This window comes from Oryctolagus cuniculus, chromosome 8 (genome assembly GCF_051225735.1).
Source record: "Oryctolagus cuniculus isolate XC-2025 breed Fujian yellow rabbit chromosome 8, ASM5122573v1, whole genome shotgun sequence".
Classification (NCBI taxonomy): domain Eukaryota; kingdom Metazoa; phylum Chordata; class Mammalia; order Lagomorpha; family Leporidae; genus Oryctolagus; species Oryctolagus cuniculus.
Genome location: NC_142874.1, coordinates 71,986,532 through 72,002,207, shown reverse-complemented (window position 1 = coordinate 72,002,207; position 15,676 = coordinate 71,986,532). Strand labels below are relative to the sequence as shown.

Here is a 15,676-nt window from a genome sequence, read left to right as displayed (position 1 = left end):
GCACCAGTTATGAGTTTCCAAGGCTATGGAAGCCCCTTGAGTTCTCCAACTCTTATCTTGTTTAGACACGGTCATAGTCAAAGTGGAGGTTCTCTCCTCCCTTCAGAGAAAGGCACCTCCCTCTTTGAAGACCTTGAACCAGTATTTTCAAAATGACCAATGTATGGTATTACAAGGTCCCACATGCATACAAGATTTATTCAAAATGTAAGAGAACATCATGTTAACATAATAGAGTATAACAAGTTCTGTAACATGGTTTCAGATTCCATATTGCAATTAATCTTAAGCTGCCACTTGTTGAATTTTCGTATTGTACCAAGGAATACCATGCAGCATTACCTGAATAATTTGTTGAGGTATTCCTCTCTTTTATATCTAGATAGTTGTATAAAGCCACATTTTCTTCAAATCCTGCAACAAAAGATTGAATGCAGAAGCAACTGTGAGAATCCACTGTTTTCTATTAAAGCTAGATATTTGTCAAAATAAATTTAATACCAACCTAAAAATATAGTTGTTTCTTATGAAAAATAATATGAAGCTTCACTGTTTTTCATTAAGATATTGTTATTTTTAATTTTATATTTTCATTAAATTATATTACATATTTTATTATGTTGTGACTGGTAGTGAATTTTTAAACTAAAACATTTTAAATTGCTAAATTTTAATGTTAACACTGTAAGTTGTGATAGATATAATACAAAAATAATTTTGGGAGTTCTTAATTATTTTTATGAAGGTTTTCTGAGACCAAGAAATTTAATAACTGCTGGTCTATGGAAAAATTTTAAGGTAACTACCTTTCCATTGTACGTTCTGAAATTTAGGACTTGTTCCAGAAGAAACAGAAGAAAATGTTGAAGGAGAAATAAGCAGTGAGGATTGCAAATTACAAGACTTGCCTCCCTGTTGGGGACTGGATATAGTTTGTGGAAAAGGAACAGATTTTAATTATGGACCATGGGCCGATAGGCAGAGGTACTTGAGTAATTGTGTTTCTAATAAGTCTTTAAAATGTATTGTGATAGTAGTATAATTTTTATGAGAAAGTAGCATAATGCAGCAGGTGTTTAGTCTGCTGTTTGAGACATCTGCATCCCACATTGGAGTGCTTGTGTTTGACTCCCTACTCTAGCTTCTTGCTACTGTAGACCCTGGGAGGCAGCAGTGATGACTTGGGTGATTGGGTTCCTGCCTCATATGTGAGAGACCTGGATGGCATGCCCAGCTCCCAGCTTCAGCTGTTCCCCAGCCTTGACTGATGCGAGTATTTGGGGAGGAGGAAACTAGCAGAGCAGAGCTCTTTGTCTCTCTCTCTCAAATAAATTAAAGCAAAAATTTGTTTAAAACTAGCTTAATATTTTTATAAACTTTTTAAAAACATATCACTCAATATTTTGATCCAGATAATAACTTACTTGTAGAGAAATCATAAAACAATTCAATGTTTTTCTACATATTAAATATTAAATTAGGGAACATTTACCACTAATTATGAGGCAACATCTAAATTTTATGTAGGTAGACATTGCTCAAAGTGCATTTATTTTTTCTATTTATTGCCTAGCTTTCCTGAATAGAGAAATATAAGCCAAGACATGCATTCACTAAAGAAGACATTACTTGGCCACTCAATGGATTAATGAAAGAGTGCTGATACTGACTCTTAACATACTGGCTTGGCTTATACTTTGTTAGCTTAAGAAAAAAATGTGCTACCTACTTAGCATTATTAGAATAGTTGTATACTTTGTCAAGTGATATGTTCTATTACTGTTGGTATCTCTAGCATATAGAAATACCTGCCACACTGAGTAACTAATTAACACATGGTGTGATAAATGAATGTTTGTTATTTGAAAATTGCAATACAATAGTATAGCACTTCACTAAGTTCTTCATTAAATATTTAATAAACTTGGAAGTAACAGAGCTTAAAATTTTGGGTCATAAAGCAAGTGCTTACTGGAATTTTAACTCTTTTTTTATGGCAAAATTTTTCCTTCAAAAAGTCATGTTATATTCACAATGTAACATCAATTGGAAAATGAGGGTTGGGTAACAAAGATTGAATCTATTTCACCTATATAAGAAAAATTCAGTTTATTTGGCAGAACATTATATATTATTTAAGAGTAATAATTAAATCACTGCTTTAAGACAAACATGCAAAATTTTTAGTGCTTGAATAAAGTGATTCTCCTTAAATTATATTTATTATGCACTTTAAAAAGTATTACTATATATTTACACAAAGTCCCACCTAAAATTCTTTTTTTAAAAGATTTTATTTATTTTTACTTGAAAGTCAGAGCTACACAGAGAGAGAAGGAGAGACAGAGAGAGAGAGCTTCCATCTGCTGGTTCACTTGCCAGTTGCCTGCAACAGCCAGAGCTGTGCCTATCGGAAGCCAGGAGCCAGGAGATTCCTCTGGGTCTCCCACTTGGTTGCAGGGCCCCAAAGACTTGGGCCATGTTCTACTGCTTTCCCAAGCCATAGCAGAAAGCGGGATGGGAAGTGGAGCAGCTGGGTCTCAAACCGGCACCCATATGGGATGCCGGCACTGCAGGCGGCGACTTTACTTGCTATGCCATAGGGCCGGCCCCCCTAAAATTCTTATATAGTTGTATTCACTTTGAAGGTAGTCTTTGTATTACAAAGAGAACGTGATACTGAAGTAACATGAGACAGAAACACACTTCAACAACTCCCCTCAGTAGATCAGTTTGCTAAAAGAGAACATCAGTCTCTTAATCTGTTCTGCAGCACAGTTAGAAGATGATAGTTTACAACAATTTGTTATATATTTTATAGAGAACTAGCAGAGAGGGGTTCAAAGATTCTAACAGAAAGGACTGATAAATGTTTAAGGAGATGGCCATGCTAATTGCCCTGGTTTGATCACTACGAATTTTATACATGCATAGGATTATCACACTGTATTCCATAAGTACATACAACAATTATATGCTGATTATTTTGAACAAAATACAAGTAATATTTGTCTTCTCACATGTGCAAGTTGTCTTACATAGTTCTTTTCTCTCCTCATTGAATTTCTGCAAAAACATAAATGTAATCAGCAGTAGTTTGTAAGGTCAGTTTTCTTAGCATTCATTGATTAATGTAAAAAATATAGGAAGAAGTCTCAGCTGTTGGTTTAGCATTATGGGAAGTTACTTATCTCTGATGTAGCATGATTTTAACTTTTAGAGTTTGATATCATTTCTGCTACTTTTTCATGATTTTCTGAATCTTTAAGATAATCAGCTTCATGCTATTTTCTTTTTATAAGTTTTCCTGACAGAGTTGAAATACACTATTAGAATGAAACTGAATCCTTTTATTATATATAGTGCAGGTATTTCCCGACATTGTCTGGCATTTGATTGCTTTCATTTACAGGTTTTTCATTGGTATTTTCTCATTTGATCCTCATAATCTTAGTGAGATATGTAGGAGAGATATAGTAAATTTACTATGTGAGGAATGGCAGTGCAAAGGGCAATTTGGGCAAAGTAGTGAAGTTACAGCATGAAGAACAAAGATTCAAACCAGCCTTAAATCCACTGTGCTCCTACTGCCCATCTTGTAGTTTAGGATCATCTGATGAGTATGTTGGATTTTGTCGTTAATATCCTTAGTTTGATATGATGCATGCCTTACTCAGACATTTGCAGAACTTATTTTCCTTTCAGACATTTTAATTAATGATGGCAAGTTATAGCCTTTGAGGCTCAGTTCTGTTAAGATCTTCCTGGTTTTATTTATTCTAAGTACCATTTCCTGTCACTCATGACTCCTTTCTCAACCTTTGCTATTTACAAATTGCAAACTGTACTTTCTTTGAATATATGAGTAACGTTAAACTAATGTTTGCTCACATAAAACACTGAATTGAAAATTTCTTGGGTTCTTTCAACTTATTAAATGATAAAGGGAGGCAAAAACATTACAATACTAGTTCCTAAATACTTATATATTTTTTGAAATCCCTAGCTCTTTAACCTTTTATTGATACTATATTGATTAAAATGATTATGTAAATAGTAGAAATAATAGTCACTTCTATTTGTACTGCCAAGTCTTTTCCATAAATGTTGTGATTAATGTAAGTTTTGTGAGACGGTTTGGTTATTACCATGTGATACATGAGGAAGCAGATCAAGCTTTCCTAGAGAGGTTAGGTAACTTGTTCAGGATGGAATGATGATTCTAAGAAAGCTATCCTCCATAATCAGTTCTTTCTTTGTCATTTGAACAATTGAAATACTTGTGGAAAGTCTTTAATTTCTCATAGAACACATGAATAGTGCAAATTTGGCCTTACTGATATCTCATTTGATAATAGTATATGTATTAAATCTCCAAGATTTTTACCTCTGGAAGTTTAAAATATTGGAGAAAGCATTCTTAACTGTCAAATAACATTGCAATGGTAATACAAAGTTAGAATACTGACTTTGGTCCTTTATTAGAGGTAATTTTGTTTGATTAACATGTTGTTGCTCTTTCTAACTCCTTATATAGAGATTGCTTATGGAAATTTTTCTTTCCACCTGATTATCAAGTTCTGAAAGTTTCTGAAATTGCTCAGCCTGGGAGACCAAGACAGATCCTTGCTTTTGAACTACGAATGAATATTATTGCAGATGCTACAATTGATTTGCTGTTTACCAAAAATAGGGTAATTGTTATAATAATATAATAGAAAATGTTGTTTAGAACTGAACATTATTTTCTAGAGTATTTTTCTGGTGATTAGTCCTATACTTAGATTCATTTTTGTGAACTCTCTCCTTCATTTATAAGTATGTTGCTCTCATCATACTTTTTATTAAATGCCAAATAATGGAAAGAAATTGGTAGTAATTGAGTTTCACACTATATTATGTTATTTTTCCTCCTTTATATTTGGTTAAATTGCTTTATTGTATATTTGGTATATATTGGTCTTTTGTTCTTTGGAATATTTAATAGCCATTTAGTATATTAAAAATTGTATTTCTTAAATAACTGAAAAATATGATGTGAATATAATTATAATGAATGTTTTATAGAACTTAATTTTTGTCTTTTGGTAGGAAACAAATGCCGTACATGTAAATGTTGGAGCTGGCTCATATTTAGAAATCAATATTCCAATGACTGTTGAAGAAAATGGTAAAGTGTAATTATTTTTCTCTTTTAAATGATTTGTACAAGTAATTAATATGTAAATAATGCAATTTGTTAATCCTTTTAGACTAACATTAATAGGGTTTTATTTTTCAACTTTTAAATATATTTTGATATACCTGTAGCTATTAAGGATTTGTCTTAACCAATTAAATTATTTGAGCACTTTTAGAGAAGGAAATTTTTTTCTAATCAAGGTCTTAGAGTTTTCTGCTTTTATTAGATCCTATACATTTCTTTTGGACAGTTGTTTATAATTTGCTTCATATATAGTTTTCTTGTTAGATTGCTGTACCATGATAGCAATTGCTGTGTCTTTTCACTGGCATATCTCAAGTGTTTAATCCAGTACCTGGCACTTGGACAGTAACTGGTTGAATGGCTAACAGGTTTTGTTTTAGATTATGTTATTAGTAGATTTTAAGTGAGCAGGGTACTTTGAACAGCATAACTTTAAGAAAAAAAATACTGTAGTTAAAATATGAATAATGCTCTCTTAGCTATAATTTCTTCTGAGTTAAAATTATTACCTAAATTCATTATGTGTTTGAAAATTGGGACATTCATTTTAGTTGATCAATAACAGGAAAAAATACTTCTTGTTAAAATCTATCAAATTATTATATAGACCTCTTCATTTTGGCTGCTTACTGCCATCCTACTGTATTTGTGGATGAGAGCAGTTAAGGTGAAATTCTTATTTTCTTACTTTTTCTTTTTTTAAATATTTATTTATTTGAAAGAGAGAGGGGGAGAGATGGAGAGGGAGGGATGGAGAGAGAGGTAGAGAGATCTTCCGTCCACTGATTGATTCCCCCAATGGCTGCAATGACCAGGGCTGGGCCAAGCATAAACCAGGAGCTTCATGCAGGTCTCCCATGTGGGTGGCAGAGGCCAAAAAAAACTTGAGCCATCTTCTGCTGCTTTTCCCAGGCCATTAGCAGCAAACTGAATTGAAAGGAGCAGCTGGGCATGAATCAACACCCATAATAGGATGCTGGCATTGTATGTGGCAGCTTTACCCGCTATGCCATAACACTGGCCCCTATTTTCTTACTTTCTTAGAAGTAAAGGGAATAGCAATGAATCCCTATTTTGAAATCACTAACTGACAATGTTACTTTTGCCAGTTATAATTAATGTTTATGTAATTTGCTCTCCTTTATTTGTTCTGTTGCTTATTTTGGTGCTACTCTGAGAAGAAAGCAAGCAGATTGGTTAGCTACTAGGTTTGTTAGCTCACATAAAGTGGTAGCCTGCTTGCTTAGGTAATTAATTGAAAACATGGCTGATAGTGGCATGTGGTACCTCTGTCTTTCAAAATAAATAAAATAATTCTTTAAAAAAAGTATACTAAGTCTTGAAGGAGATGCTTAAAATTCTCTGGGATTGGCTAGTTCAGTGTAAGCAGTTGGAAAGAAGTGTATTTTAGAAGGACTTAGTTACAAATGTATGACAGTTGGGGGTATAAAGGCAATCAGGGATTACACAGAATTGATATTTGTTCTTTTAATGAGGGGCAAGTACATTTGCCTTTTTAAAATTAATGATACACATGGGAAATAATATTTGTACTAGTGCACAAAAATTTACAAATATTGTGCCCACTGAAGGTACCACCTTAGGAGTGATGTGATCAATATCTCTAGCACCTGCATAAATTTGTGGCAAGTGCTACAGTGTACTGGTTGTGGAACTCTGAGTGAGTTAATGGTCTAAGGAAAGCTCATCAGGTCCTTGGGTATAAAGGTTAGGTAGCTTTTAGGGTGACTAAAGGGAAAATGGGTTTAGGTCTCAGGCAAGAACAATATATAACTCCAAATAAATATAAAGCTTTTTTCAGATTCAGGTGCTTTGGGGGTTGAGGGGTCAGGCGAAGTTTGGCAGGATGCATGTGAAATTAGCTATCCAATAATGGCCATAGAATTAGTGTTCACAGGAGTTAGCATTGTGGCACAGTGGGTTAAGAATTTGTGTTCATAGAAGGGAACCCTGCCAAGAGAGGAAATATAATATTCAAATTTCTGCTTTTGGTGGGAATGGGCTTTATTGTTGGGAAATTGCCATCACTTGAGGAATAGATGTTGTTTACAAACTGTCATTTTCTTAGGAGTAATTGAAAATATGTACCCTTGAATTGGTAGATGAAGAAAAAACAAGGGAATTGCCTTAAATAATTGAAAGGTTTCATTTAGAGAATAGACATATAGTATTGTGCTAGAACGTAAAATAAGACTAGATATTATATGGAAGTAAAATTATGCTCCTTCAGACTTTTCCCAAATGGAAAAAAATCGCCTACTATATTAGCAAGGTCTCTGTTACTGAGGTGTTTTTAAGTAGTGAGTGGTCATTGTTTTTCATGGATTCCTTCATTGGGTGATGGTAGGGATTGGTTCTGATCAAAGATTTTCTAATTGTATGATTTTTTTTTTGATTTCTGAATTTTTATATTTTTATTTATTAGGTTATACCCCTGCAATTAAAGGACAGCTCCTACATGTTGATGCTACTACAAGCATGCAATACCGTACCCTTTTAGAAGCAGAAATGTTAGCAGTAAGTCTAGAGTATATGATATGAATACTTAAAATGAAATTAATTGGTTTTAATTTTTTAACATACAGTTTAAAAAAAGCAGGAAATAATGTCATGTTCTTCAAGAACCACCATGTACCTTTTGTGCTCTCCATTCTACTTTTGGGAAGAGTTGATTTCCAGTGCTCCGAACTCTTTTGATCTCTGTTGCTCTGCTTCCAGTGTAGAGAAGTGAATAGAGAGCAATCATACATAGAGTTGTAGCCTTTGAAAATATGAAAAGTTGTTAGAACATTGTTTTTAAATTACATCACATGGCTGGGTTATCTCTCTCCTAAATGTTAAGAACATTTTTTTACTATATGTCTTCTAGCCCATTGTATTCTTTTGTAGGACTTAAATGATATAATTCATGATGCTATTAACTCAGTAAGTAAGTTAAAAGGAAGAAAATTTGTGGGTACCCTGGTTGTCCATGTTAGATACAATATAGAAATGCCCATGATTAAAGTTTCAGATTGAGGATTCATTCATCAGGCCCAATTTTTTTTTTTTAATCAAGGACAATACCCATTAAAAACACTAATAACAATGGACACATGTAGAATGGTTGATATTCAAAGATTCTTTTACATAAGATGGTGACATAAAGACCTTAGTACTTATCTTAAATAGACATCTTACACGGTATTTGTGTAAATTAAGAGGAAGAATTTGTAATAACAATATATCAAGTACTGTAAATACGAGGATATGTTAGATTGGCATATTTAGCATCTTAATGAATTCTTGAGCTGTTGCTAAAATATCTGCTGCATGATAGTGCTTTTTGTAGGCAGGTAGCTTTTGCCTTTGTAGAAATACCAGTGTTACTTTGGGTGATAGTATACATTGCACTTGATTCTCCCTGAGCCTCTCACCTAACAGTTGAGGCTTAAGAAGGAATTAGGGATATTTGCTTTTCCTCCATTGGTTAGCAGGTATACAGGTCAGAGTAGTGACATAATTTGTTGTTCTCTAAGTTTTCTAACAATATTATAACTTAATATTTCAGGGAGCTCAATATAACCATGGGTACTGACCTTTAGTCATAACAATATTAAGGTCTCACAATAGAAAAATAAGTTTTAATTTCTCACTAATGTGTGTGACTTCGTTTCTGATGTTTAAACAATGTCACATTTTGAACTCTAACATTTTTATTTAATGTTTGTTTTACAGTTCCATATCAATGCCAGCTACCCTCGAATATGGAACATGCCACAGACATGGCAGTGTGAATTAGAGGTTTATAAAGCTACCTACCACTTCATTTTTGCACAGAAGAACTTCTTTACAGGTAATTTTCTAAGACTGTATTTATATATTATATATATAAGTATTGAGAGATTTATTACAGTAGAATTTGTATTTAGTATTTTTTTTCTGAGATTTATTTATTTGAAAGAGTTACAGAGATATAGGTAGAAACAGAGACAAAGAGATCTTCCATTCACTGGTTCACTGCCCAAACGTCTGCAGTGGTTGGCATTGGGCCAGGCCAAAGCCAGGAGCCTAAAACTCCATCCTGGTCTTCCATGTAGGTGGTAGGGGCCAAAGCATTTGGGGCATCTTCTGCTACTTTTCCAGGTGCTTTGGCAGGGAGCTGGATTGGAAATAGAACAGCTGGAACTTGAACTGGTGCTCATATGGGATGCCAGCATTGCAAGCTGTGGCTTAATCTGCCACACCACAACACTGGCCTACACAATTAATACTTTTACACTTTATTTTGGGCTGGAAATATGAAATGTAAAATTTTAATGTAGATGTTTTATGTTCTCTTCTAACCTCCGCCCCCAAAAGAAAATAGTAACCAAAAATTGAGCTAAGAAGGAAATTAAAGCATTCAGTTAAGCTGGTGCTTTGTATCATTACAGGGGAGGCTAAAATGGGGACAGTTAATCAGTTTGTGTTCTTGAATTAGGCATTAGCATGACTTCATTATTTTAATTATTTGAATCTACAATAATATGCTGAAATGACTACGTATGAGAGGGAGAGAAAAAGAAAGGCAGGGAGAGAAAGAAGGAAACAAGAAGGAGAGCAAAGAAAGAACAATCTTCCATCTACTGGTTCATTCCCTAAAGACCTGTAACAGCTAGAGCCTGGGCCATTCTGTAACCATCAATCTGGAGTTCAATTTGGATCCTCCAATATGAGTGGCAAGGATCCAAGTTCTTGGGCCATTGCCTACTATTTTCCAGGGTATGCATTAGCAGGGAACTGGAAGCAGAAGTAGAGCTTGGACTCTGTCCCAGGCACACTGATGAGGGATTTGGTTTTAGTACCTGCTGCGTCAAACACTCATCCCTTTTGTGGAATGCATTTACTTTTGATTTCATTATTGAATCTATCTCATATTTTTTAGTTTAAAGAAACCCTTTATAATTAAAGGATAACTAAATGTTTAGCTGTATTCCCTATATTTTTCCTTGGAACATCTTTCATAATAAATGCTACCATTTGTGGAATGGTTACCCTGTGCCAGTTACATTGTTTAAATTATGTCCTATGAATATCTCACTTTTTATAATAAATCTTCATTTTCTAAAAGAGTAAGCTGACAGTGTTCCAGTCATTTTCCCATGATTACATAGCTAGTAAACTGGTAAGACCAGAATTTAAAACCAGGACTATTTAGGGTCAAAGACTGTGTTATCACAGTAATGCTTCTAGTTGTTTCCCTCTCTCACAAACTTTACAATTTTGTGTACATGGCATTGTTTCATAGATAGTAAGTAAATAAATATAAATTTGACACCTCTATGAGATCTATTATTATCAGACATGCTGGGCTTATATATAAGACATGTAAATGATACAGATTCAGAAGAAAATGTTATAGAAACCATATGATAGATAAGAGATAATATCTTTATATGGAGAGGTTTTACTTCATGAGATTAAAATAAGAAGTACCAAAAATAAGAGTAAGTATATAAAAATAATTTTAAGAAGAGGCAGTTAAAATATATTACAAATTGGTAGTCAACAGAACTGATTGATTATGAATACTGAGAAGGCCAACTCTATGTTTCCATTCACCATTATAATTTCAGAATATGGAACAGAGTCTGGTATACCATGGATACTCATAAAAGATTAATAAACATAAAAAAATGTAATTAAGAAATTCAGTTAAAATGAGATACTGTATTTCAGTTCTAAAATATCAAGACTCCTCTCATTTCAGCCACCACCCAAACAACCAAACAAGAGTCAGAACAGTAAGTTTAAGAAATACATATAGAGGACACAGTGAAACAGGCAATCAAGTATGCATTTTCTGGTAGGAGTACAAATGGATTCACTTCTCTTTTAAGGCAGTTCTATAATTTTTTTTTTAACTTTTATTTAATGAGTATAAATTTCCAAAGTACAGCTTATGGATTACAATGGCTTCCTCCCCCCCCCCCCATAACTTCCCTCCCACCTGCAACCCTCCCCTTTCCCTCTCCCTCCTCCCTTCCATTCACATCAAGATTCATTTTCAATTCTCTTTATATACAGAAGATCAGTTCAGAATATATTAAGTAAAGATTTCAACAGTTTGCACCCACACAGAAACACAAAGTGAAAAATACTGTTTTGAGTACTAGTTACAGCATTAAAAAACAATGTACAGCACATTAAGGACAGAGATCCTACATGAGGAGTAAGTGCACAGTGACTCCTGTTGTTGACTTAACAAATTGACACTCTTGTTTATGGCATCAGTAATCACCCTAGGCTCTTGTCATGAGCTGCCAAGGCTATGGAAGCCTTTTGAGTTCCCCAACTCTGATCATATTTAGACAAGGTCGTAGTCAAAGTGGAAGTTCTCTCCTCCCTTCAGAGAAAGGTACCTCCTTCTTTGATGACCTGTTCTTTTCACTGGGATCTCACTCGCAGAGATCTTTCATTTAGGGTTTTTTTTTTTTTTTTTTTTTTTTTTGCCACAGTGTCTTGGCTTTCCATGCCTGAAATACTCTCATGGGCTTTTCAGCCAGATCCACGTGCCTTAAGGGCTGATTCTGAAGCCAGAGTGCTGTTTAGGACATCTGCCATTCTATGGGTCTGCTGTGTATCTCACTTCCCATGTTGGATCGTTCTGTCCCTTTTTGATTCTATCAGCTAGTATTTGCAGACACTAGTCTTGTTTATGTGATCCCTTTGGCTCTTAGTCCTATCATTATGATCAATTGTGAACAGAAATTGATCACTGGGACTCGTGAGATGGCATTGGTACATGCCACCTTGATGGGATTGAATTGGAATCCCCTGGTATGTTTCTAACTCTACCGTTGGAGGTAAGTCAGCTTGAGCATGTCCCGAATTGCACATCTCTTCCCTCTCTTATTCCCACTCTTATATTTAACAGCGATCACTTTTCAGTTAAATTTCAACACTTGAGAATAACTGTATATTGATTACAGTATTCAACCAAAAGTATTAAGTAGAACAAACAAAAAGAAATACTAAAAGAGATAACGTATTAAGTTGTTCATCAACAGTCAGTGCAAGGGCTGATCAAGTCACCGTTTCTCATAGTGTTCATTTTACTTTAACAGGTTTCCTTTTTGGTGCTCAGTTAGTTGTCACCAATCAGGGAGAACATATGGTATTTGTCCCTTTGGGACTGGCTTATTTCACTCAGCAGCATAATGCTTTCCAAATTCCTAACAGGGATCACTTTTCAGTTAAAATTTAAACACCTAAGAATAATTGTGTGTATATATAATTTGTAATAGCTTTGAAAAAGTTGCTCAACTTTGACATAATGGTTTCATATCTAATCTAAACTGACAGAGTAATACCGAATTTGTAAAATATCTTGTACAAAAATAGACATTGAGGCCGGCACCACGGCTCACTTGGCTAATCCTCTGTCTGTGGCGCCAGCACCCTGGGTTCTAGCCCTGGTTGGGGGGCCGGATTCTCTCCCGGTTGCTCCTCTTCCAGTCCAGCTCTCTGCTGTGGCCCGGGAGTGCAGTGGAGGATGGCCCAAGTGCTTGGGCCCTGGACCCACATGGGAGACCAGGAGAAGCACCTGGCTCCTGGCTTCGGATCAGCGCGGTGTGCCGGCCGCAGCACGCCAGCCGTAGCTGCCATTTAGGGGGTGAACCAACGGAAAAAGGAAGACCTTTCTCTGTCTCTCTGTCTCTCACTGTCTAAATCTGCCTGTCAAAAAAAAAAAAAAAAAATAGACATTGAAATATTATATATAGCACAAAAATCTGTAAAGAATAAATATCCATATGTAGAAATATATAAATCCTGACAAAACTCTTTAATGAACTACTTTGTAAAATTTGTGGCATCATGTGTTAAATATCATGGAAAAATGAATTCAGTGATAACAGCAACACATAAACTGTGTATTATAGAGTAGAATAAAAGTTAAATACATAATTAGAAGGAAATGTGTCTACAATGTTGGATATTTGGGTGATTGATTATCAGATTATTTCTCCTCAACTTTCCTTAAAAATTATGTAAAAGTATTCTTGTTTTGAAATATATAACTAAATATGCTATCAAATAATTTAATTATATCTTAATTACTTTTTTAAATATTTCAGTTTAAATGTTCTTTTAGTTACAAAGAAAAATTCATTTTTGACTGGAGTTAGAATCTGTGTGCTTTATTTTCTGAATTTTATTTAACTTTACTTTTGTGTCCTCTGCCTCAATAACTTTAGATTTAATTCAAGACTGGTCTAGTGATAGTGCTCCAGACATTTTTTCGTTTGTTCCCTATACATGGAATTTTAAGATCATGTTTCATCAATTTGAAATGATTTGGGCTGCTAATCAGCACAATTGGATTGACTGTTCTACTAAACAACAGGAAAATGGTAAGAAATTTTTTAAAATTAAGTTAAATATTCTGCTCATTAAGCCAAGTACAAACAAAGGAAATTACTATTGATTTTTAGTTTTAATAGATACCAGAATTGATTTTTTTCCTCATTATATTGTGCGACTCTCTGAGGACTATTTCAGAGTTGGTATTGGACTAAGCATTTTGTATTTAATTTTGTTTATGTATGCATTTAAGGCAATTTTTATATTTAAATTTTATTGACCTTAAAAGTAAATTTACTTTTTTTTTTTTTGTAGTGTATCTGGCAGCCTGTGGGGAAACATTAAACATTGATTTTTCTTTGCCTTTTACGGATTTTGTTCCAGCAACATGTAATACCAAGTTCTCTTTAAGAGTACGTATAATTGGATGCATTGTTAATTCCACCAGGTTTATTAGTAAGTTTGATTTCCCAAAGCTTATCTTTATTCCCTTCTGCCTATCCCATTGTCATTCTAAGGTATTTTAGCTTTCCTTCATGTTGACTAACTTTAGAGTCACAGAGTTCTTGCTCTTTCTTTTTTGGTGGTTAAATGCCCAAAAGAAACTAGGCAAAAAAAAACCCCAAATCCTGAGTTGACTCATTTTTTGGAGTTTATTTCTGATATCTTACATGTATATGTTCTCTTAAGAACTCCTTCTAGCTATAATGTTCCATGAACTAATTTCATACTTCCTTATATTTGATTTTTAATTTTTTAAAGTTTTTTTTTAAAGGTTTATTTATTTGGAAGGTAGACTGACAGAGAGGGACAGGGAGAGATAGATCTTCCTTCTGCTAGTTCACTCCCCTAATGTTGGTAACAGCCAGGCTGAAGCCAGGAACCAGGAACTCCATCTGGGTCTCCCACATGGGTGGCAGGGACCCAAGTACTTGGGCCGTCTTCTCCTGTTTTCCCAGGCACATTAGTAGGAAGTTGGATCAGAAGTAGAATAGTCAGAACTTGAGCTAGCACTCTCATATGGGCTGCCAGTGTTGCTGGCCATGGCTTCATCTAGTGTACCACAGTGCTGACACCTGATTCCTAATTATTACTGTGAATTCAAGGAAAAACCACAGAACCTTTGTTTTATTTGAAAGCCTCTGCTTCTAATCCAGCATCCTGCTAATGTGCACTATGGGAAGCAAGAGGTGATAGCTTGGGTGCTTGAATTTCTGCCACCCACAAAGGAGGATTGATTTTTCAGCCCCTCACTTTGGCCTGACCTGGCCCTGGCTGCTGTGGGCATTTTGGGAATGAAATGGTAGATGGAACATCTCTTCATATCTCTCTCTCTCTTCCTTTCAAATTACAAAATGAGAACAAATAGAAGCTTTCTAAAATTATACATATTTTAGGGTACTATATGATGTCAAGTCAGCATGAACATACCTATTTACTCAAACATTTTAACAGTTATTTATAGTAAAAATGTTCAAAATAATTTTCTAGAAATATACAGTATATTATCACTATCTATAGTCATCCTGTTGTTCAGTAGAACAGCAGAATTTTTCTTTATTTTCAGTCTGCATTTAATTGTAGTTGGTAAAATCTTAGACCATTTCTTTTTTACCTAACTATGAAATGTAAAATATGGTATATAAAATGTGTTTTTTCCTTCCAAATTTATTTTCAAAATTTTTGTATATTGGCTTGGCTGTAAATAATAGGTTAACACATTTAGATTCCAATTTTATTACCTTGTATTATTAGAATTTTTTTTTTTTTTTAAGGGAGAAGATGTTGATCTTCATTTGTTTCTACCCGATTGCCACCCTAGTAAATACTCACTATTCATGCTGGTAAAGAATTGCCATCCAAGTAAAGTCATTCATGAAACTGGTATTCCTGCTGAGTGTCAAAGTGGCCAGAAAACAGTGAGACCAAAATGGCGCAACATTACTCAGGAGAAGTGAGTACATACGCATCAGTGATATAAATGTGCTTACGTATAGAGAAATTATTGATACCTTGATACTGGGAAAAGTTTACATTATTCTTTCAAAGAACCATAATAAAGCTTGATTATCTGTAACTAGCATCTGTGTACAATTAAAGGAATAAGTATCTGACGAGAAACTC

At 34.4% G+C, this 15,676-nt stretch overlaps 1 protein-coding gene across 17 annotated transcripts in view; it reads left to right on the top strand.

Moving 5' to 3' along the window:
• BLTP1 (bridge-like lipid transfer protein family member 1) overlaps positions 1-15,676 on the top strand; it is a 244,321-nt gene that overhangs the window by 68,133 nt on the left and 160,512 nt on the right. For 16 of the 17 annotated variants that reach the window (XM_070047638.2, XM_070047636.2, XM_008267930.5 and 13 more), the window contains exons 11-18: positions 834-984; positions 4,538-4,694; positions 5,092-5,170; positions 7,653-7,744; positions 8,945-9,062; positions 13,447-13,602; positions 13,868-13,965; positions 15,328-15,506. In XM_070047638.2, coding sequence (XP_069903739.2) covers positions 834-984; positions 4,538-4,694; positions 5,092-5,170; positions 7,653-7,744; positions 8,945-9,062; positions 13,447-13,602; positions 13,868-13,965; positions 15,328-15,506 — 1,030 coding nt within the window. Of the gene's footprint in view, positions 1-833; positions 985-4,537; positions 4,695-5,091; positions 5,171-7,652; positions 7,745-8,944; positions 9,063-13,446; positions 13,603-13,867; positions 14,009-15,327; positions 15,507-15,676 lie in introns of those variants that run through there. The other variant, XM_008267934.5, reaches the window with a different exon arrangement.